The following is a 24,272-nucleotide window of genomic DNA, read 5'->3' on the forward strand; positions in this document are numbered from 1 at the left end:
CTTCTATATATCTAGTAGTGATACTTAAGGGATTCATGTGAAGTAGTATCTGTTTATATCTTGTTAAATATATACAACACCCCCACAAAATTCTACAAGTGGACAATTCCTACGGCCGCCATATGAGAAGACTGGAAAAGGGACGACTGATCGAAGGGCTTCACCGAAAAATTCTGTCAAAATGAGCGACGACGAGAGGGATCTGGACGTGGATAGCGACGTAAGGACGTATCCTAACTGGTGTTTGGATTTTTAATCCCAAAGGCGCCCAGCTTGCTCGGATACGGGTGTTAAGGTGGTGTTTTTGTTTCAGGATGATGGCGCTGGTGACACGGGAGGCGGTGAGCGGAGCGGCATGACAGCGGTGGGTTGTTTTGCTTGTCACGTGGACTGAGACCTGCGTGCTGCTGAGGTCCCGAGCACGTAAACATGTCAGACAGTGTTCTGTTGCCTGGAGTTGTTCAGAGATCTCACCAAAACCTCTGTTCAAAACGCTTATTTTACTAACATAGTACATGCGTTTGGGTACGATGGTGAACACAACGAGCTCGTTAACGTTTATTTTGGTGTGCGCCAAATTTTACCGGTCAGGGAGTCTGTCTGCACTACCCTCCTTTTCGGACCTTGGTCTCCGTCGACTGGTCACGCAAATCCAGCCAAGCAGTGACCGATGACATGTCAAAACACGCCCAGAACAGGGCTATTCAGTACTGATCTCAGCTAAAACCTGCGGATGTGAGCACACATCCACGCACTCCTACGCGGAATTAACGTTATAATAAATTTGTGCGGCACGAATAATTTTGAGGTGGAAGTTTTTCGTGAGACAGGGGACTTCCGTTCAATTAAAATTTCGTGGGGATGTCTCACTTCAGTTGAATCAGCAAGCAGGGAAATTACTAGTATAAACGAGGTTTAAAGCTACTGAACCAGTTGGTCCATATGTGGCTTACTAACTAAACAAACGTTTTAAGTTGTTTTCTTCTTGAGTTTAGATGTTTAACATGTTTATAGGGGTGTAATATTTGTAAACGATGACATCATAACAACATATCAATGATCTACCTTTTAAAGTTTATGCCTTAGTTAAACTGTATTTATATTGACTACTACAATTTCGAATGTAGTATCATCCGTATGGTGATGATTACAGCATTTTTACATGTCATTGTTGTGATATATGGCAAGTTTGAATTTCACAGAGAACCATTAAAACGAATATAATGATGTATTAGGGGCTTTGCAGGTATTTCTGATGTCTACCTGTACTGGGCCATGTACTGGGTTTATATTAGCATTAGTACATTAAGGAGTATGTGGATTTTCATTGACTGTTATCACCTATGAAGTTAAGAAGAGAAATGACAATGGTTTCTAAACAGCTTTAGCATGGTTACCCATTACGCTCATAAGAATTTAGTACATTACTATCATTAGATTAGTACAAAGTACAACATACAAATCAATGGGTTGCATTGTCTTTTTATGACACCCATAAAAAGATAATGCAAAATGATACAAATATTAGAAATATAAATATAGATAGATCGTTGTGTTACATAAGAATATAAATCAATATAAATGCCAAACTGGTCAGAACATGTGTCAAAATGAGTACCAGTACTATGCTGCACATGACAAACTGACATCATGAACAAGATTATTAATATACAGGTGAAGGCATAAACAAGGTATCAAACTCGGGTGAAATATTTGTCCCTTCCCCACAAGCAAACAGAAAACGGTCCTGGAGTCAGCCCTCGTCCTGATGCACTTTTTACACTGTTATTCAACTGTACTTCTTGGGTTACTTCAACCGAAATCCTTAGAAGAAAATATGAAAAAAAGAGAATCCCTAAACCTGACAACCCTAATTTTTTTTTTAGGACGGAAAACGGAAACACAACACATTTTTTCCATGGCCTAAGACTGTGTTGTTTTTCTGTCTTTTTGCTAACCTTCATGCTTGTTGTTTTGTGTGTGCACCGCATACTGACTACATTTCTTGTTCCCTTCCAGGCGGACAAAAGGGCACACCACAATGCACTTGAGAGGCAAAGAAGGGACCACATAAAAACAGTTTCAGTAGCCTTAGAGATGCCGTACCAGCTCTGCAGGGAGAAAAGGTCTGATATGTAAATGAAGACAGCCCTTTGAATAGGGAAACATGATCCTTTGATTCTCTCCCTTATCTAGCTAAGTCTGTCTGCTCCATTCTCCTCAGATATCTCCTGTACAAGTTTGCTCTTTGGATTAATGCCTTTGTAATGGAGAATTAAAGCTAATATATGGTTATCTTAGCCTGGAAGGTATAGCTAGTAAAAGTAGTCTTGCAATAGCCTCTTAGTCTACCAAGCTTCAGAAGCGGCTGGAAAGAGTAGAAATTGACTGAATAGACAGGTAACATGCTAGGTGAGTTGGTCCGCTTTAGGAGTAGATTTGCTGCTCCAGAATGTACTCCTTTGGTGGACCAACTCCACTGATATGTTACCTGTCTATTTGGCTAATTTCTAGTCTTTATAGCTCTCTCTGAAGCCTGCTAGAGGCTAATTTTGCCACTGAAGCTGCTGGTTCTTTACATATTTGCCGTACTCCCAAGGGGGGGGATGTGGTGTGTTCAGTTTCCTTTGTCTTACCAGGTTTGTACACAAATTTTGTAGACAAATATGTGGTCTTCTGGGTATCAGGTTGTGATTATGTATGTAAATGCACTAAGGCTTGGGCTCTTTCTTCTCGTTTGCATGCAGTAGTAGCAACAGTCACATTTCTCTGCTGTCTTGCTCAGTTTCATTGCTAAGATTTGTTTCATACTGCCTGCACAGCATATCAGCAGAACATACTGCGCTTACAGAACATACCCGCTACGTATTGTGCATAGTACTTTGGAAGAACTTCTCATTTAAGGTCGTATTCGCATATTTAAGGACGTCATTTCGACAAGTCTTCTGTCGGAAAAGGTATCAACTGCAACAGGCAAAATTCTAATGCAACGCTGATCAAACATCCTACGAATACCGTGAAAAATTTGGGTTTTGGATATGCGCAGTACGTTCTACTACATGCTTGTCTGCAGCATGTGCAAGATTTCGATACCAACGACTAGATTTTGGAGTTGTAGTTTACTGGTATTTCTAAAAAAACACCAGGGTTAGATAGCTATGATAAGAACTGTTGAAAAACAGACCAGGAATGTGCTACTCAACAATATGACAACTATTTACATCAATTTGCACTTCTTGCTCAGGATGCTGCAGGGCAGAATGCGACAAAACAAAAGGTGATGAAATCATCTTTAAGGACTTTTTTTTCTCCTACCCAAAGTATTTTTGTAGCGTAAGACTAATCTCTGTGTAAATTTTCAGCAAGCATTGATTTGCTAATATTTGTTTCATGATGAGGTAGCACCAATAACTAAACTTAATGCTAGTGATTACTTACATGTAGCCTGCAAAATAATCTTTTAGTTTTAATGTTGGGTAAGTGTTATATCTATAGCCGAGGTATGGATAAAAAATTGCTAATGTGAGAGCAGCTCAAAAAGTCCCCTGCATGACACAAGTCAGGTGCATATATATAATATGAACTACCTGGATGGTCTGATGCCCTTTTCAAAGCATCCTCGGCAGGAAGTTGCTCTTTGTTAGCCTCTACCAGGCTTCTGAAGTGGCTGGAAAGAGTAGAAACTGGTTGGAAAGAGTAGAAACTGGACCAACTCCCCTGGCATGTTAATCTGTCTATTTGGCCAATTTCTACTGTTTTTCGGCCACCTCTGAAGCCTGTTAGAGTTGCTCTGGGTCCTTGTGTTCATGATTTGTCTCTCAGCAGGCATCAAGAGCACAGATACTGAACAAAGCCACAGATTACATCCAGTACATGCGGCGCAAGAACCAGACACACCAGCAGGACATAGACGACTTAAAGAAACAGAATGCACTTCTGGACCAGCAAGGTATATATAGGGTGTTAGGAGAATTTAATACCTATTGGAAAGAGCTCTAACTGTCTGTAAGCCAATGCCATGAGTGTAGTGATGTACACAGTCTTGTTGCTTGCTACAACTGATCTTAATCTTGAGTGACTTGACAGGCTCTTGGATCTGTCCTTTGCTTCTCATGGTTCACAGTCTCTCATTTTACCTCATGTGGACAAGACTAGACGTGTATTAGTCTAAAACACTTTGCTACACTATTGTATATATGTTAAAATAAGGACGTAGGCTCGTGTAACACTAACATTACAATTCAATTCCAAAAATAATTCCATCTGGCCTGTAGAACATAAGATATGATAGTTTTCTTTTTACACAGAATCGTAATGATGTAAAGACTCACTGCTTACATGTCAATGCCTATCAGACACCTTCCTCAGCCAATGTAGGTGGCACTTTTGTGGCAAGTAGTCATTGAACAAATATTGTACCTCTGGGTTTCTTGAATAGTCATGCCATTCTCATCTTTTCTTTCCGCAGTCCGTGCCTTGGAGAAAGCACGTGCGACGGGCAACCTCTCCAGCGCGCTGCTGAACGACGCCACCTCCCTGGGACTGAAAACCAGATCAGGGTCGGACAGTTCCGACTCGGACGACACCAACACGCACACTCAGGGACAGCGGAAACGGCTCAAAACAGACAACAAGAAAAGCTGATATAGAGTGCCAAGTTATACGTCCTAAATATTAGTAATAATAGAAAACTTCCACCAAGCTAGCATCCTTAGCTTAGTCTTCAGCATTTAGAAAGCATGCCGCTTGTATATCTAGCATTGTATTGAGTGTACATAAGAGGTGAGGTACGATAAGTGTAGCTTGAGCTTTCTGTACTTGACTTATGACGTGAAAAAAAGCGACACATCCTAGTACTATTGTTAGCTACCTGATTGCTTGTGTTTCTTAAAAAGATGTCTTAGCATGTATAGGGTTAGACAAGGGTCTGTCAGGAGTAAAGAAAAGAAAAAGGTAACTGATTATGCACAGTCGGTATGGGTTTTTTTGTCATGTTACCTTCGATGATTGCAGCAAAGTCTTCAGATTCAGAACCAAGCTTTTTGCACGTCACGATCACAAACACTAATGACCAGAAGTGTGTGTTGTGAATTTGTCTTTTTGTGGGATAATTAAACCTGGTATTCTAATGAATAAAGTGGTGATGTTCAACGTCATTGCTGACTGCACTACAGTGTTCTAGCTAGCCTTGATTTTATTTTTCTGTCATCTCAATTTTAAAGAAACCTTGTAAAGCACCTAGTGGGGTCTGGGGGCATGCTCCCCAGGGAAAATGTTGAATTCTCAACTCTCTGAAATGCTATTACCTGCATTTTGAGGGGCAAATTTTTCTGGTAGACTAGCTTAGTTTAACGACATCTCTTTCCATATCTTTACACACCAATTTTTTTGTCCATCAAAGACGACAGATTAGGTACACTTTCTGTCCATCATGAGCAACAAAATGCCATCAAATGAGGAAAGATGGCTGGCTAGAACACTGCTGTACTATCATGTCCTTGTTAGCATGTTAATCTGGCGTAAGCTAGTCAGTCCGATTACAAAGTAGGAGTTAATGAATTGTAAATCAGAGAGAAGTGATGCAGAATCAGTTATTTCATTGAGTTTAAGTAATCATGGTTACTTCCTCAGACAGCTAGGTATGTACAAAAAATATTCCCCATCCAAATGACCAAGTCTTCGTGATGCACCAGCCATTGTCTTATGAAGATAGTTCGCAGATTGGAAAAGTTACAGAAAGGTTATACTTAGATCCTTAAAGATGACACATTAGGAGGTAGAAGTCAGCATAGACTGGTGTATCAGTACTTCTTGTGCAGCTATCTCCTGTGGGGAAATGACACTGCAGGGCTGGAAATATTCATTTGAGCTGTTACCTGCACCAGTGCAGGTATGCAAAAGAAAGTATTTCCAGCCCTGCACTGTTTCTGCTCACCAATGTCAGTGGGTATTACCCCCATCAACTCTTTTTGTCCCAAGTTTGCCCACTTGGTGTAGTGATGGGTTGGAACAGTTCATTAGCTCTTTCAATAGAATGTCCTTGATTAGCTATACAGAAACTAGCTTCTGCAGACTTTCTAATGACCAGTGTTTGTTTTATGCGAGTATGGCAGATTTGGGAAGAGCAGATACAGCTTTCCCCGATATAGCCCTCCCCACATACACAACTCTCCCCTCCAAAAAGAAACTGCCACACTCTAGCCGTATTTGCAAACGCTGGCCTCCAGAAAGTCTGCGCAGGAGGCTATACAGAATAGAAGCCACCAGGCTTAACAGTCCAGCAGTCACCCTCTCTACCTAAACTGCTGGGCTTCCTTGTTGTTTAGTGTGAATATTCTAACTCAGTCAGGTGAAAGCACAGGTGTGACCACAAATAACCGAATGTATTATGTAGCAAGTTTAACCAACCCAAGAAATTGGACTTACCCAAATCTTCACGAGTACAACTCCAGTCTTTTCATGGAATGAGCAATCCAGTTTCTTGTGTTGGAAATTACAGTTTAAAACTTACTTCATAATGACTTCTACCAACACACATGAACTTTCAGTATGAATGAATGTAATTGTAAGGCAAATATTGTAAAGGTACAAATGTACATGTAGGTCTCTGCTGCAGTGTGAGGTTTATTATTGGTTTGTGGTGAGGTTAGAAGAGAGTAGAAATATCCTGAAGACTCGAAGGGTCCATCATAACAAAGGTGGTGTGTATATTAGCAATAAAGCTACCTTTCACCCCGCAACGTTGGCTATCTTGTCTTGATCTTTGGTGTCAAGGGTACTTGCAAACATCTAAACATGGAAAAGCTTGCATTTTGCGATGTAATTTTTCACAAATCCTCACTAAACTTTTAAAGATTTAGAACGTCAGAGGTTCTGTTTACTACGAACACCATGTCCTATGTCCTATGCGTGAAATTCTATCTTAAAGCACGTTTGTGAACGTCAAAGGTCTGATACTTCATAAATGGAACCTTTACACACTCATGGAGGTACAATGTAGAAGGGACACTTCTACCTAATCTCTAAGCAGATGCAGTGGGGCAAGGACACTTTACGTTGTATCCATTGACCGCTACATGGGGCGAATGTTGGATACAGGAGGCCAATGGATACATGCAGGCGGCCAACATTAAGACCCCTTGCCCCACTGAATCTGCTTGGAGATTAACTTTTTACCTCCATGACATGCGAGACGCGTGGGCGCCATGTTTAATGACTAATACGATAATCTTACAAATAATGAGCAGTGATCATTAAGCAGATAGTGCTCCAATGTGAAGTACCATGAAATAGTAAATTGCAGACACAGTTCTGTTTTAGGCGTATTTATCAGGATTTCTTTTTTCATACTAAAATTTTGTTAGACCAGTGTTTGATGTCTTATTGGGCACTGACTTGCTAATTTGAATACTGTCTTCCGAAAAAGTAAAAAAAAAAACATGCCAAAAATAACCCCAAACCCCAACCTCTGCTTGGAGAGTAGTGTTTGATGGCATATTGGACACTGACTTGCTAATTTGAATACTGTCTTTCAGCCACCAAAACATCTGCTAGATGATTATATTCTTCATATCACTTCTATTTGTACCGGGGTTCTTTTGACTAGGTTAAAGCCTTTCTAGCAGAAAACCATGTTTCTCTGATGGAATATTCTGCCTCTAAAATATTGATGCCTCTGTATTCTCCATGGGGCAATTCAACCATCTAGATGTTTGGCCTTGATGAGCTGCAGACCATTATGTGTAGACAATTTCTTTCCTCTTGAGGTGTAGAAGGGTTATTAAGCCATGGAAAGCACATTCTATGGATGATATCCTTGGCTAGGTCCAAGTCTGAGAGCACCTAAAAGAGACAGTGTATTTCACATGTCCACTTAATCTGTGATTTTGATTCCACAATTTGATTTTCTATTTTGTAACCATAAGATCTATTTCTAACTGGTTGTTTTTTTAATTTGTATTCTCCCATTATCTTTTTTAACCTTCAATCTGCTAAGGTACCAATTTGGCACCAAATAAATTAATAGCAATTTGGTATTGGTTATGAGTATAGGCAGCTGGGAGAAGGTTAAAGTCACACCCCAGAATAATTAAGTCACACACAACCTCCTGGTATGTTCACCTTTACACTCTTAGATCCCCTGCAGTCACTCATAACATACAGCAGTTTAACAAGTTCTGAACTTGTGTTCAGACAGTACGTTAGCAGAACACACTGTGTGTCTGTGTCTGTATATGAAACTTAATGTACTGTGCAAAGCGCTTTGGAAGAATGTCTCATTTGAGGTCGTATTCAAGTATTCAAGAATAACATCCCGTCTATAGTTTTCAAATGTTCCATTGGAATTGATATCGTCTACGCTGGTCCGAACATGCCATGAAAATGGGTGAAAATTAGGGTTTCATGCAATTGCGGTACGTTCTGTCGATGTGCTCACTCAGACGAATTAAAACCACCGCTTGCTCACACGAGAATGGCTTAGTTTCATGATGCAAGAGTCAAGTGTTCGTTCACTGTTTAATAAACAAGACAACATAGTAGTCTTTATCTTGCAACAAGGAATTGTTAGAACACATTGGAACATGTAACACTCTTTAGGATCAGAAGTACATATTATTAGCTGTCAGTATTAACCAGATGCTACGCACAGTACAGATCTCGATTAGCTCCCTTCCCACACATTTTAAACATGATTTTATCTCATCTATTTCTGTTGCAAAATTTGTGTAAACCGTCTTTAAATCCCAATTGAAATCCATGTAACAGCAATGTAACATGTGCTTGAAACTCATGCAAAAGCCATGTAAACTGTGCACTAATTAGCTGCAACCGCATGTGGCTATCAATCATGCATATTAACCATACGCAATTACACAAACATCTACATGTAGTTGCATTTTATACTAGAAATGAAAGCAATTGAAACAGTGCACAGCTTTTGCACTCCTTCTAATAAGGAGATGTGGGGCTTTTGACCCCGTTTTGCATGGCTTTTGATCGCTATTTGCAACAATGCAGATGGTAAAGTTATTCGAAATCTGTACTGTATAGAAAAGGGCCATGAAGCACCCACCTGTCAAAACTTGGTTATGACATTCTTTCAAATACTTATTATGTACTGTGAAATATGTAACAATAGTGGGCAGCCACTATTACTGGGCATGTCTAAATGTAACACCAATACATTTATATAGCTAGGAAACATATTGGGAATCTGGGAAACATAAAACCAGCTAAATGTACAAATTCTGCAACATTTTTAACAGTAAAGAACATTTCTCCTCAGGGATAGAAGATTCAGGGAAAATAACATTTGTCACAAATGATCATTATCTATCTATCTATCTAGTATCTATCTCCTAATACTAGTAGCTTCTGTATGACATACAGACTGAAACAGGGACAGATATGTATATTGCAAGATAGAAGCTGAAACAACATTATATACAAAATTAATGTATGTAAATAAAATATAATAACTAAGGAGTACTGACTTGGCCGGACTTTTAGTGGCCTATTAGACAAAATGTTACTAAGGCCTAGGAAAAAAATACAGTGTTTCCGGTTTCCTGACAGACCCTAGCAAAAACCCGTCAACCCAAACTTTTTTGGTTGACAGCTGGCAAGTTCATAAAGTTTTGGATATGATATCTGAGTTACAAACCTTTTGAAAAAGTTACATTACTTCAAGGACTTTCAGAAATTTTTTTGAATACATCAGTCCCTTCCCAACAAGCAAACGGAAGGGATCCCTGATCTGATGCAGTTCAGTTTTACATTGTTAAACTGTATTTGTTAAACTGCATCATTTTATCTTAAATCTAAATTTATTAAAACAATGGTCAGGAGAGAATCCCTACCTACTGACTCTATTTTTTTCAGGACTGAAACCAGAGACACAATTTTTTTTCCTAGGCCTATTAAGTTAAACCATGGAGGTAGAACTCATAGCTAACGCTAAAGCTACATCTGCAGTTCCCCTGTCTCTCAGGAGGTGGCGTTTGGTGATGGGACAGGGAGAACACCAAAGTATGAGTTGGCCTGGACCACGGCTTCTGGACTGATGTTGTATACAGGGTGGGTGGCACGCTGTAAAGGGAAACAAACAGGCTGTCACATGCAAACATATAAAAGGTAAATCCTTACATATAATGCAAATAGGACCTTAAAAGAGACATTCTACATGTATATCAAAGTGACAAACCGTAGAAAGAAAACATTTCAGTACTGGGCAATCTACAAATTACCACGACACATCAAAAAGCTTTCCAGTACATCCAACTTTCAAAAAGCCATCCACCAACAGTTCATATAATTTGAGTTCTGTGACTAGTATGTAGCGCATTTTCCTTTCATTTGTAGATTAGGCCACACCAATTTAATTTGTTGGTTCTCGGATTCGCCTCTTCATTTTTTTCTGATTTGCAAAAAAAAAAATTTGATTCTGGTCCTGAATCAACTGAAAAATGCTCATGTTTTGCCCCCAATAGTTGAGGAAATTCCTTTTCTTCCTAGTTGTTACAGTTTTCCCATCTATCATTGCAGTGGTTTGATTAAAAGTTCAAAATTCAATGTTTAAATTTTAACCCAGCCTTTTGTGTTGACTTCATGGCTCATTCCATAGCATTTAAGCCTATAATAGGATGCCTAGACCTGTTTTTATTTTTATTTTTTTTCGCCCTGTCGCTTCGTATTTTTTCTGAAAAATCCGAGAACCAACAAATTAAATTGGTGTGGCCTTAAGTAAATTTCTTTTTGTGCCAAATGTGTGTTTTTTACCATGTTATCTGTTGTATGTTTTTATCTTTGAATTTGTATGAACCTGGAGGACTAGCTTTTTTGGCTAAAGGGAATCGAAATAAAGAGAAAGAGAGTAACCTGCACATTACAGTACAGGTTTTGCATAGGCACAGGCACAGTGTGTTCTGCCAATATGCTGAAGATGTTTATTATAGTAATTATATACTGAGTTGTAGACTGTAACATACTATACTGTATCTCACCAGTTCATTGCGAGCAGGACCCAGGACATGACTATGGTTGTATTTCCCTCCTATGAAGTGTTGAGCTATAGACAGGCCACTCAGGCAGTAACATGTGTGGTAGAAGTCCCTGGCCCTGGGGGGGGGGGGAGAAGGTTTAAATAATGAGCAACTGTAAACCATAGTATTGGTCAGCAAATGTCATAAATTTTAGTTAATCAATACATTTCTATGACATCAAGTTAATGTGATATGAGACAAGATGACCTGAGATACAAAAGGATGTTTTTTATCCATTATTGCTGAATTTTTGTTCCCCACTAACTTCCATAAGGCAACAGACAACATGTACATGTATCAGGAAATTGAAGACAGGAAATGAGATAACCCTTTCTGGGATCTTTGAACTAACTTCCTGTCACTGCTCCCTATGTGCCCATAGAAAAAATATGGAAACATAGGCAAACACACAAACAGATACATGTACACCAAAAACAAAACCTTCATGCAATATTCCAGTAATAGTTGTGTCAGTAAATTATTGATCAATACTCCCAAGGAAACCATTGCCAGTGCGTGAACTCACTTGCCAGGCTTGTCTATGAGTCCCCCTGAGATAAACTGGCAGCAGATAAGGACGTACTCCTGTAAGGCACCTTGATGGAACATCCAGGATTCTTTACTGAGGGCTTCATCACCTGCAGATAGATCATAAAGACACACAAACATCAGGTATTCATACTGTCATCATACTTGAATTGCTAGCCTGGTTACTCGGCAGCTAAAATATTATATTTACCAACCAGGCTATGTGATTACCACCACATGAGAGTCTGCATGCCCTTTTTCGTTAACCGTTATGGGCTATTTTAGTTTACCGTAAATCGTTGCCGGCCCGCTCTAATTCAACGTTAAGCGTTATCAGTATATTCCTCGTGAAGCGTTATTGGTCATTTTAATTCAACGTAAAACGTTATTTGTCATCCTAAATTCAGCGTTAAGCGTTAATGAATAATTCTTCGTTACGCCTAATTTTGCCTTTCAAAGTGCAGGAAAATGCGTCATTGAAGGTTCAAAATACAAAATTTCCCGGGGGAGAATGCCCCCGGACCCCCCTACGTTGCTCGCGCCTTTGGCGCTCGACTCGACTCACGAATCCGTCAACCTTTTACAGGCAAATTAACAAAAATCTTGAGTAAAATATGAAAACATCAGAAGGACCGACAAACACTCTCAACACCATGATTTGCCTCTCAAAAATGGGAGAAATTGCGTTTTTGAAGGCTTAAAAATCCTAAATTTCCCGTCGGGGGGCATTCCCCCGGACCCCCCTAGATTACGACGTTCCTCTCTCAAAATCCACCGGGCAGACTGAAAAAATGCAAGCTGGCCGACGTCGACTCGGACTCCCCTGTATTTGTGGACGCACTCGGGGACCAGGGCAGGTGGGGAACACAGGGAACACATACCTTTAATGCGTGCTTCATCACATGTAAGATATACGTAATTTTGTCAGTGATCACCTTTTCTCACAAAGCGAGATACCAAATCCAGTGCAGTTCGAAAAAAAAGCCTGTCATTTTACCGTTAAGCGTTGCCGACCGTCCTGAATTTACCGTTAAGCGTTATCGGCCCTGCTGAATTCACCGTTAACCGTTGCCAGGACCCCCCCATGCAGACCCTCCCACATGTAGCGTTTTGTCTTTGCTTATTCTTATATTCTGCTGTCAATAAAGAAAAAAACACCAACACCATTCTAAGAATGCTCAGGTAATACGCAGGAAGAAGTCAGGTAAGTCAAGTAAATTTAAAATTTGGTTACTAATAGTGCTTATCATTACAAATGTACTAAGTCTGGTAGTAACAAAAGCTGGTCTGGCTTTAAGAGGTGAGTGTCTGATTCCACAACAGTTACTGTAGTATCAGACACCTGTCAGTGACCAAACAGCCAACGAAAACCATGAAAAATCCTGGTTTTGCTCGCAGGCGCAGTACGTTTTGCCAATGTGTTGCCTGTTACCCACCCTCCATCATGAGGACCCTGTGTAGCAGTGGGAGGGTCCCGCCCTGCCAGAAGGAGTAGCAGCCATCGACTAGCTTGTTGGTCCGGCCCTGGAACAGACACATGGAGGAACAACGTTTCTGATACTGCAAACATTTTATATCATACAGTCTACAACAGATAAGAGTTAAATTAGAAAAAATGTAATATTTGCATGCAAATACATAATTTTTACCTTCACATGGTGACATAATCTAGCCTAGCAAACTACTGCTCGCTTAAACACGTGGGTGTCACCAGCCCCTCCAAGTTTGTCCTACAATGTGCTGTTCACTCCCTGAAACTTTGTGAACCATGATTAAGGTAAAGTCTACCTACCTGGAAACCACCTTCTAATCTCATTTGTCTGTTGACAGTCCATCTCTGCAGGCATATGAAGAAAATGGGAAAAGTACAGTTACTGTAACTGTAAACGGAAAATTCTAACTTCTGCAGTAAATTGGGAATGAAGGTTTAAATCATAGTGATTTGTACTACTGTTAGTGATACTTTTCCATTGGACACACAATATTGTTTATTTGTGGTTACCGTATCATGAAGGTGAAAATAAAACCACAGTGATCATTATTTTCAAGACTTACAATGAATAAGTCTTTGAGTATCACATTAAGACTTTAAGTGTCACTACAGTGTAAGACTCTTTGTATCAGCTGAAAAAAGGCATTTTACTATGCATGAGCTACAGCAGGAAAGGAAATTCAATATCAAATGTGTGTGTACATTGTGTTAGTAAGTTGCAATTGGTTATAATAAATAAATGTTCAAGATTTGTAGTTTTAGGTCTATAATACAAGGGTGAGTGCAATTATTGTTAATGTATCAACATTTCAATCCTTCAACTGTTGAAGACCATACCAATAAGCTCTTGGTGTCTATGAGTCTCTCCCTGCCCAGCATGACCAAAGCTGCGTACCCACAGAACGTGTAACCACCGTGTGCCTCCATCTCTGGTACCCCGGCTATACCACCTTCATAGGTCTGACATCTACAACAACAACAATAACAACAACGTCAACATCAGAATGTGTAACCACCGTGTGCCTCCATCTCTGGTACCCCGGCTATACCACCTTCATAGGTCTGACATCTACAACAACAACAACAACAACAACAATAACATCAACAAAATCAGAGATTTCAGACTTCCATGAGGTGTTTTGGGTTTTTGTGAAATGTATTGGAACTATTTTGTATGATGATGGGGAAATATTCACTTGAATGACGTCATACTAGTAGTCTAAGTCTAAGAATCATACCACAATCATCCCACAGCCAGGCCATTTCAACTGAAACCCAATCTCTGTCCACTCACTTCCAATTGATGCTGGTGAGGACGAAATGCCTTTTCACTTTGGAAAAGGCACTTTACACGACTTTCCTCACTTCACTTACTGACAGGTATGAATGAGTACTAATATCTTGGGGACATCCTTGGACGGGATGTTAAATGGAGGTCCCTTACAATAGTGTTAGTTGGCAGGCTCAGCTGTATCCTCAGCCTAGCCAATAAACAAACAAACAAACAGAAAGGTGAGAAAGATGAATTGTTGTTAAACCTACCTGACTATCCACTCAGGTGTTCCCTCAAACATCTCAGGTGTGATGATGTTAGTTAAGGTGGCGGCAGAGGCTGCACAGTACGCACCCCTGTACACATGATAGAACAGTCAGGGAGACTGGATTATTACTCAACTTACACTTAAACTTACAACTACATTAAAGGCTGCACAGTACATACCACAGGACAACAGTCAGGGAACTTACAAATACATGTACATTACAGGCAAGTCTAAACTAAACACATCTTCACAGTAAATATGAAAGATCAAAAAAGCAAAATGTTTTATCATGAGAAAGACATAACAATCATTTTTAAATTCTTCTTGCCCAAAAGGTCACATTTTTGCTGTAATAGCCTATTAGTAATAAATACAGCATAAGTAGATGTTGGCTCTAAAGGCCTTTAACCTTCAGCACACTATTATTGGTTCTTGCATATAGGCAGCGGGGAGAGGGTTAAATGATTGTCTTCTCCAAGCTGATTTCTTTAATTTCTTCACTGAAAACTTGATATATAATATAAATTGAACTGAATGACCTTGAATGCATGATGAGTTGTATTACTGACTCAGAGATATTGTACTAATTCTAACATTGTGGAGCCCAACAAAGTGATAAGAGCAGAACTGTTAGGGTTTATGGAAAAAGGAGTCCAGTCCGATTGGCGGAAAAAGCAGTCCAGTCCGATTTTGGTTTCTACTAAATTTTACGAAAGACCATAGGCACAATTTTTTCTTGTGTGTGTACTTCTAGTTTCTATGGGTACTTCGCGTTTCTATGACTACTTAGAGTTTCTATGGGTACTTAGAGTTTCTATGACTATTTAGAGTTTGTATGGGAACTTGAATTAGCATATATGACTCACTATATGCAGCCTTGGGTGAGGAATAGCGGACAACTGATTTACACCTCTTGGGACCACCGAAAAGTAGTTTCTATACATACAGGTCACCTATCCACAATAGACAAAAGTTAATTATTAAGGGATTCTTTCTTACAATTGTACTTCCGGTACTTACATGCTTGTCGGTGTAATGCAAAGTCTGCCATACGTGGCTGTAGCAGGGGCCGGCTGGATGTTGGGCAGCTGGCAACCGTAAAGCGATTTAATCAGGCTACTTGCAAGCAGGATCGGCCCTGGAAATCTCGTCAGTTGACCGCTTCATCTTTTGACTAATTATTGTTATATGTAAGTAATAATCTGGAGGCATGATGATGATGATATGTAAGTTACAAACTGTAAGTTCCCATGTAAACTCTAAGTACTCATAGAAACTCTAAGTTTCCATACAAACTCTAAGTACTCATAGAAACTCTAAGTACCCATAGAAACTCTAAGTACTCATAGAAACTCGAAGTACCCATAGAAACTAGAAGTACACACCCAAGAAAAAATTGTGCCTATGGTCTTTCGTAAAATTTAGTAGAAACCACCGGACTGCTTTTTCCACCCCAAAATCGGACTGGACTGCTTTTTCCGCCAATCGGACTGGACTCCTTTTTCCCTAAACCCGAACTGTTACAGTAGGTTCTGACAGACCCTCCAGCCTACAATGTACCTGACATCCTCCTCCCCTCCTTCATGCATGATCCATGCACCGTCTGGTCTCTTGGTGCGCAGGAGGAACCTCTGCAGTTTGGGTCTGCAATAGGAGAATACAATTACAATTATATTTTATACAATTAGTGGATCAGGGTTAACAGGTGTAACACATGAGTGGTACAACTGCATTGTACATGGGAGAGGGTCATTACTATGTAAAATTGGACGAGACTGCCTCCAACAGGTGCCTGCTTGACCAGGTTTGACAGTACATGACTTGTATACTAGTATAAGCTATAAAAGATTCATGAAAATCCAACAGTACTGATGTTTTCTAGCTTCTTTGCTTGAACTACCAGTAGTACATGTAGGGCAGTTATCATATCGTGGACAAGGAAGCTCAATAAACCATAGGTATTGCAAGGAAATCCTCTTTAATCCACAATATTGCGAACAAAATCTTATTCTCGAAAAACAAATCATTCCTTGATAATTGATTCCATTCGCGTTGTCATCACTATTAATCTACCTGTGGTCTATGGGGCAAACCTGTATTTTTAGACTTGTAGTTTGGTTGTAGGGTCAAAGGTTGTGGTCTTCTGTTCAATTTTCCAATTATCATATTAAACAGAATGTCCCACCTCTATTGCATCAGACCAAATAAAACTTTGATGACTTTTTTGCAACAAAAGAAAACTACATGTTGGCAACCATTAATATCGAGAATCACAATCATGGAGAAGAAAGAAAAAAATGAGATTGAAGAATTATAATATATGATAACAACTCCTCACATAAACATTTAATGTTTATGTGAGGAGTTGTTATTATATAATATTATAATTCTTCAATCTCATGACAAAAGGTTGATCGATTTCAGTGATAATCAACAAAGTGTGAAATCATTTAATATGGCTGCCAGTTAATATAGAATGCGAATAACTAAACTCATATGTATTTGCCTGTAGGCACCACCTATTTTTTTTATACGCCAGGTCCTTAAGGCTTAAACAATAATTTATTAAATGCTATATGCTCAAAAGACTTTGATAGACAAAAAGATTTCAGATCTGTAAAAAAACCAACAGTTGCTACTTTATCTGAGTAACTGTTCATTTTGAGTACATGTGAGTGATTTAGTCGAAACTGTCAGTAACAAAGCAATGGAAACATTTGGAAAGTCCTGGGTATTGGTAGCTATTGCTTCACAAATATCACAACATCCTGGTCCATACCAGTGATTGTTTACTGCCGAAACCGGATGCTGCAGGTATTCACAATGACGTCAGGTCATAAGGGATCCGGGATCTCTGAAATCCCCCCTTCACACCTCGGGACTTACCAGTCTTCCTGAACAGTTATTAAGACAATGTGACAAACCAAGGGTTGGCAGACAGCAGTGGGGAAACAGGCAGACAAGATAACATGGAAATCTATCTGTTCTGTGTTCTTCCTCCGTCTTTGGAATATTCTGTACCCAGGGTTATGTAGCGGAAGTTAAGTGTTGTATTTTAGAATCAGAAATCTAGGATAGGACCTAACACTGATATTGACTAATCACAGCATGGCCAGCGTTGCAGAAAAACTTGGACGGCTCTTGGACAGCTCACAGGGAAGGGAAAAGGTGAGTTTCAACTTTGGACATTGTATGATTGCCACTCTAACTAGTCTAAGGACTAGGGTCAGTTCTGTGCATGTTTGGGTAGTGCTTGTTTCTTTATTTGGCGATCAACTAGTTTTACTGGTGGCAGAGTTTTGATTATTAGTTGCACCTCTAGCACCCTGGAAGCTGTGTCATGCTACGTTAACACCAGGTGTTAAATAAATACAACTGTCCTTCCTTGTCAGGCTCTCAAAAGGCTCTTCCCTAGTATAGGCCTCAATAAAGGCCCCCTTTACTCTCACAGAAATGGAAATGCACATGCAGACATCATATATACCACTAGTTAATGAGACAATAATAGAATGATTGAGACAATTAGCCAGTGTTTTGCCATTCTTTGCTGTCTATGAAATGACGGAATGTGGAAGTCAAAATTAATGTCCCACTTGTAGGTGGTAGGAGCATACTGAGGACAATACCAGTACCTGGCAATGTTGCATCTAGAAGACTAAGAGGAACGGTGTATGCACTGTACCTGTAATGGTTGTATTATATGAGAGTCTTTCTGTGCATAATGCAGTATCCTTGACGCTTTACTTTTCGTTACAGCATCATGTACATTTATCAAGAAGACACCAAAAATTAACCAAAGTCTGTGGGGAAAACTGGAGTCTTATGTCAACACTCTAAACCAACATGCAGGCACCGAGGTCACCGAATGGGTTAGAAGGGTAAGTATGTGCTATAGATCCTCGATACAACTAATAGTAAATAATAAATTAACATCTATTAAAACTATTGCAGGGCTCAAAAATATTTTTTCAGCATGCCTGTACTGGTGCAGGTAACATTGAAAATTACCTGCAATTTTACCTGCAGGACCTTGATCAAGAGAATCTCATAATGCCAATTACATCTCCGTATGTTAAATGTTGGTGTATCAATAAGTGTTATTCTTAGCTTGCATTGGTCTGAATTGTGGCTTCGGCTGTCCTGCATTTTGATTGGTATGTCTTAGGACATGATGTTAAGTTTTGTGGTTGATGATGGCAGCTATAACAATTGGTATTTCACAGATGGATCTAAAAGACAACAGGATGACCGATAACACTGAAGCTAAGGTCACTTCTTCCACCATACCTCAAGGTCATGACCTTCTTACTGCAGATATATCCAGGTTAATAACATCTGATTTCAATTGACAAGATTTTTATGTCACAGGTGAAGCTACAGATAAATTTGTGTTAATTTCTTTCCCCAGTGCCTTCAAATGAAAAATTGTGTGAAATTGTAATTTGAAAGCACTTGGCCAGATGCTTTGATGTGCGTATGTGAATGGTGGAACAAACGAACCCATGAATGGTTCAGTGTTTGACATTAACAAATTTTAACAATAACAATCCCATACTTAAATAGGATATCAGTGAATTAATGTTTATAATATAATATTTTGTCATCATTAATTCATTGATATCTATATAAAATATAAAGTGACAACAAGTTCACAGACACACAAGATGACGGCTACAAAAAAGGCTGCCAAAAGTTAGATACAGGATTGTACCATTATGTCAATGATTTACTTTGATCCTGATGTGCCTTCAAGTTGGCAGTTGAAACATCTGATCCGACTGCTTTGACACATGCTCATTAGAGCTATGTTTCTGGAAAATACCCAGTCTTGTGTCCTTTCCCCAGACAGTACAATGCACGCCTGCATGCAGAAAGGTGAGGAGGCTGTACAGAGGGGAGACCTGGACTCAGCAGAGAAGCACTTTGCAGCAGCACTCAGGCTAGTACATGTCAGAGGTAGGTTAAAAACATTGATATGCACAATTTTACTAGTCTATATCTTGTAAATATAAGAACTATTAAAACTTAAAGTATACAATTTGTAGATTTGTAGATTTGCAAAGTTAACAAAGAAATTTCTTCTCCAAAGTTCAAGATAGAAAAGGTCCAAGGGTATGGCAATAAGGATATGGCAATGAGCTTTCTATGAGTTTCTAACTACGTTTAAAAAGTTGTACATGTATGATTGTACAAAAACTGAACAAATCTTTCCTTCAGATCCCAAAGCTCTACAGTATGCGAAAGAAGTTTCACCCCTGCACAAGTTGGGTGATGTCTACTGCAGGCGAGGCTGTCAAACAGGAGACGGGGGAGACTTTGTCAAGGCGGCAGCACTCTACCAAGCAGCAGTGGCCAGGTCAAAGGTCTACTGTAACGATACCCTTAAAAATGCAATTGAAGAAGCAGAACTGTTATTTCTACAATATGCCTTAAGGATACATGTACATCGTATCAATCCAAACAAGACAGAAAAACACAAGAAGCAGCTAGTAAAATTTCGTGAAGTTATCAAACTGGAACTAGAATCCCTTGACAAGGGAGAGTTCTCCTTCATAGATGAAGATGATGATGATGAGAGGAAGAAGGACCCGTTAGTAGAGATGATGACCGAAGTCCTCCCAGAGTTAGTACCACTTCATGTGGAGTTGGAAACATATTTCAGGAGGCAGAAAGTGCAAGAAATGGAAGCCAAGCAAGTTGATGCTGTCAGACAGTTGTTTGAGAAAATTGCAAAAGAAAGGAAGGAATTCATTGGGCAGCTTGTGGACGAGTGTATTGAAGTCATAGGCCCCCCTCCCTGTAAGTACGCCCTGATAGGTTTGGGGTCACAGGCCACAGGGCTGGTAACTCCGTACTCAGATCTGGAGTTTGTCATCTTGATAGAGGAGGAAAATGAAACAAATGTGGCATATTTCCATCGACTGACCCTCTACCTGCACCTCAAGGTGGTCAACCTGGGAGAAACAATCCTCCCAGCCATGGGGATAACAAGTCTGAATGACTTCTACTCAGACGACCCACTGGACAACTGGTTCTATGACTCTGTTACACCACGTGGGTTTGCCTTCGACGGCTCCATGCCAAAGGCAAGCAAGACTCCACTGGGCAGGGGTAAGACAGCTAAACTTATCCACACACCAAGTGAGATGATCAGAATCATGCAAGATGACCTGAATGTCCACATAAAGAAAGGCTACCATCTTGCCAGCATATTGGGAAATGTGTGTTTGATCACAGGAGACCAGGACTTGGTCGATGTGTACTCTAGTCAGCAACTCAGAACTCAGCAACTCCATAGTTGTAAAGGGGCAGTATCAGGTTCTGTTTTACAGGCATTGAGCATAATGGAGGAAGATACAAATGCTAAAATGTTTACATCTAAAGCTCCAACATCTAGGTTGCTAGATGTAAAGAAAGACATGTATCGATTTTCGACCCTTGCAGTGTCATGTTGGGCGCTACTCTGTGGTATACAACCCACCACAATATGGGAGACCATTCAAAACATGAACATGAACGGAGTCATCAACAGTGAGAATACACATCACTTGATGGTGCTGGTCAGCATCTCAGCAGAACTGAGGCTGCGGACATACATGAACAACCGTGGACAGGTGGAGAACATGTCAGCCTTATCGTCCATGTCTGATAACACAAATGTTGAGGAAAAGTGGAAGAAGGTGTTTTACCTCTCCAATACAGAACAACTGCTAAGGTACCACTACACAGCAAGGCCATTAAAGGTCTTTATTTCACAGTTAACCAAAATTCGACAAACTGGCATAATGGTCCAACCTACAAGTATTCTGTTTGACAATTCGTCAGCAATACAAGCCACGGTATATTCAAGTCTGTGTGAATATGAAAAAGCTAAATCCTGTGCAGAACGAGCACTGCAGGATAATGTTTCTAAATATGGTAAATCACATCCTGATGTCGCCAACTCACTTAACTACTTAGGTATTGTCTGTAGGAATCTTGGCGATCACAGAAAGGCTGTCAGCTATTTTGAACAGTCACTAGAGATGAGGCGGAGTATCTATGGTGAAAACACTGCACATCCTGACATTGCCGAGTCAATTCATAACTTGGGTGCTGCCTGGTGGAACCTTGGTCATCCAAAAAAGGCCATCAGCTATTTTCAACAGTCACTAGAGATGAGGAGGAGTATCTATGTTGAGGACAACGCACATCCTGACATCGCCATGTCACTTCACAACTTAGGTGTCGCCTGGGATGACCTTGGCCATCACAAAAAGGCCATCAGCTATTTTGAACAGGCACTAGAAATGTTGCGGAGTATATATGGTGAGAACACTGAACATCCTGACATTGCCTCATCACTCAACAGCTTAGGTGCTGTCTGGTGTGACTATGGTGATTACAGAAAGGCCCTCAGCTATCATGAACAGGCACTTAAGAAGAAGCAGAGTATCTATGGTGAGAACACTGCACATCCTGACATTGCCATGTCACTTCACAGCTTAGGTGCCACCTGGAGTAACCTTGGCAATCAAAGAAACGCCATCAGCTATTTGGAACAGTCACTACAGATGCAGCATAGTATCTATGGTGAGAACAATTCACATCCTGACATTGCCTCGTCACTTCACAACATGGGTAGAGTCTGGAGCAAACTTGACAATCATAAAAAGGCCATCAGATATTATGAGAAATCACTACAGATGAGAAGGAGCTTCTATGTTGAAGGCACTGCACATCCTGATATCATCAAGTCACTTCACAACTTGGGTAATGCCTGGTATAAGCTTGGTGATCACAAAAAGGCCATCAGATATTATGAACAGTCACTACAGATGGAACATGGTATCTATGGTGAGAACACTGAACATCCTGACATCGCCAGGTCACATCACAACTTAGGTACCGCCTGGAGTAAACTTGGCAATCACAGAAAAGCCGTTAGCTATTTTGAACAGGCATTAAAGATAAAACGTAGTAGTATCTATGGTGAGAACACTGAACATCCTGAAATTGCCAAGTCACTTTACAACTTAGGTACCACCTGGGGTCACCTTGGTGATCACAGAAAGGCCATCAGCTATCATGAACAGGCACTACAGATGAGGAGGAATATCTATGGTGAGAACATTGAACATCCTGACATCGCCATGTCACTTAAGGAAATAGGTGTTATCTGTAGTCGCCTTGGTGATTACAGAAAGGCTGTCAGCTATTTTGAACAGGCACTGCAGATGGAACATAGTATCTATGGTGAGAACACTGAACATTCTGACATTGCCAGATCACTTCAAAACTTAGGTATCGTCTGGGGTAACCTTGGTGATTACAGAAAGGCCATCAGCTATTGTGAACAGTCACTACAGATGAGTCGGATTATCTATGGTGAGAACACTGAACATCCTGATATCGCCAGGTTACTTCACAGCTTAGGTGCCTCCTGGGGAATCCTTGGCAATCACAGAAAGGCCGTCAGCTATCATGAACAGGCACTAGAAATGTGGCGGAGTATCTATGGTGAGGACACTGAACATCCTGACATGGCCAGGTTACTTCACAACTTGGGTACCGCCTGGGGAATCCTTGGCAATCACAGAAAGGCCATCAGCTATCATGAACAGTCACTAGAGATGAGGTAGAGTATCTATGGTGAGGACACTGCTCATCCTGACATCGCCTTGTCACTTTGCAGTTTAGGTGCTGCCTGGAATAACCTTGGCGATCACAGAAAGGCTGTCAGCTATTTTGAACACTTAGGCTTTAGAGATGATGAGGAGTATCTATGTAGCTTCACATCCTAACATTGAAATTACATGTATACTTCGGGCATTGACTTTTGCTCGTAGGTTAATTCCTTGGTTAAAAATTAATACCATGTCAAGTTCTCCTATATAAAGTAAAATGTCAAGGAACTTGTTCCTGCTGCATCATTTTTAAATTGTCACGCATAATGGATGTCAAAACCTGTAATTGTCTTTGTCAAGAGGACTTTGTAATCATTGTGTGGCCTGGTGTGGATTCGCACGTGGGTCGACATTATAACATATCCTCTACCAGGGTTGAGGGCGCGGCTGGAAATAGTAGAAATTGGCCAAATAGAGAGATAACACGCCGAGGGAGTTTAGCCATCCAGTTTACAGTTTGCCGGGCTAGTTATAACATATTTGTCGGCAAATTGTTTTTAATTTTTGGTGTGTGGGTAGCACAGAATGTTGTTAAAATGTACTTCAATTAAAAAAAAATAGGCCATGCGGTTTTTCCCAATCTAATTGTAGCGTACTTTTTGTGCATTTGTTGTTTATATGACTACTATGTATGCACCCTAAGTCAAAAATCTGTGCCACATGTGACTCAGTGAGCAGAAAGTCTGTGGCACCACCCTCTTTGTTAAGGGATGACAGTAATACCCCGATGTAGATGTCCTCAAGTAATAATCCACTGATCACCGAGTCACATGTGTCCAGCCTTCTCAAAACAAGCCGGCTACCGGCGAAAATCGCCGCCTACTCAAATTTTTGCGCCGGCTACTTTCGTGTAAATTTTCAGAAAACACTGTAGTCTCCGCAATTTTTCTCACAAACTCCACCGGCTCATTTATTCTGACGAACTTCAGACAATTTTCTGCTAGCTTTCTGGATCTGAAAACTGCTTCTTTCTTAGCCTCCTGTGCAGCTTTCTAGTGCACGA

General features: G+C 40.2%; 2 protein-coding genes across 2 annotated transcripts in view; one reads left to right on the plus strand and one right to left on the minus strand.

Moving 5' to 3' along the window:
• Positions 1–87: 87 nt before the first annotated feature.
• Positions 88–5,168, plus strand: LOC109482795 (protein max-like). Its single transcript, XM_019785633.1, is given in 5 exon segments — positions 88–220; positions 2,020–2,074; positions 2,077–2,126; positions 3,826–3,949; positions 4,469–5,168. Coding segments are annotated over 5 exon segments (444 nt in total). The 5' UTR covers positions 88–181; the 3' UTR covers positions 4,645–5,168.
• Positions 5,169–9,963: 4,795 nt separating this feature from the next.
• The window catches only part of LOC109482783 (protein farnesyltransferase subunit beta-like), a 24,090-nt gene continuing 9,781 nt past the window's right edge, over positions 9,964–24,272 (minus strand). The window contains exons 7-15 of the mRNA XM_019785618.1: positions 16,164–16,247; positions 14,605–14,691; positions 14,086–14,131; positions 13,900–13,983; positions 13,363–13,407; positions 13,007–13,094; positions 11,569–11,680; positions 11,004–11,118; positions 9,964–10,089 (exon numbers count right to left, since the gene is read on the minus strand). Coding sequence (XP_019641177.1) covers positions 9,988–10,089; positions 11,004–11,118; positions 11,569–11,680; positions 13,007–13,094; positions 13,363–13,407; positions 13,900–13,983; positions 14,086–14,131; positions 14,605–14,691; positions 16,164–16,247 — 763 coding nt within the window. The 3' untranslated portion in view covers positions 9,964–9,987. The remainder of the gene's footprint in view (positions 10,090–11,003; positions 11,119–11,568; positions 11,681–13,006; positions 13,095–13,362; positions 13,408–13,899; positions 13,984–14,085; positions 14,132–14,604; positions 14,692–16,163; positions 16,248–24,272) is intronic.

The sequence above is a fragment of the Branchiostoma belcheri genome, unplaced genomic scaffold (genome assembly GCF_001625305.1).
Source record: "Branchiostoma belcheri isolate BF01 breed outbred unplaced genomic scaffold, Haploidv18h27 scaffold60, whole genome shotgun sequence".
NCBI classification, from domain to species: Eukaryota; Metazoa; Chordata; class Leptocardii; order Amphioxiformes; family Branchiostomatidae; genus Branchiostoma; species Branchiostoma belcheri.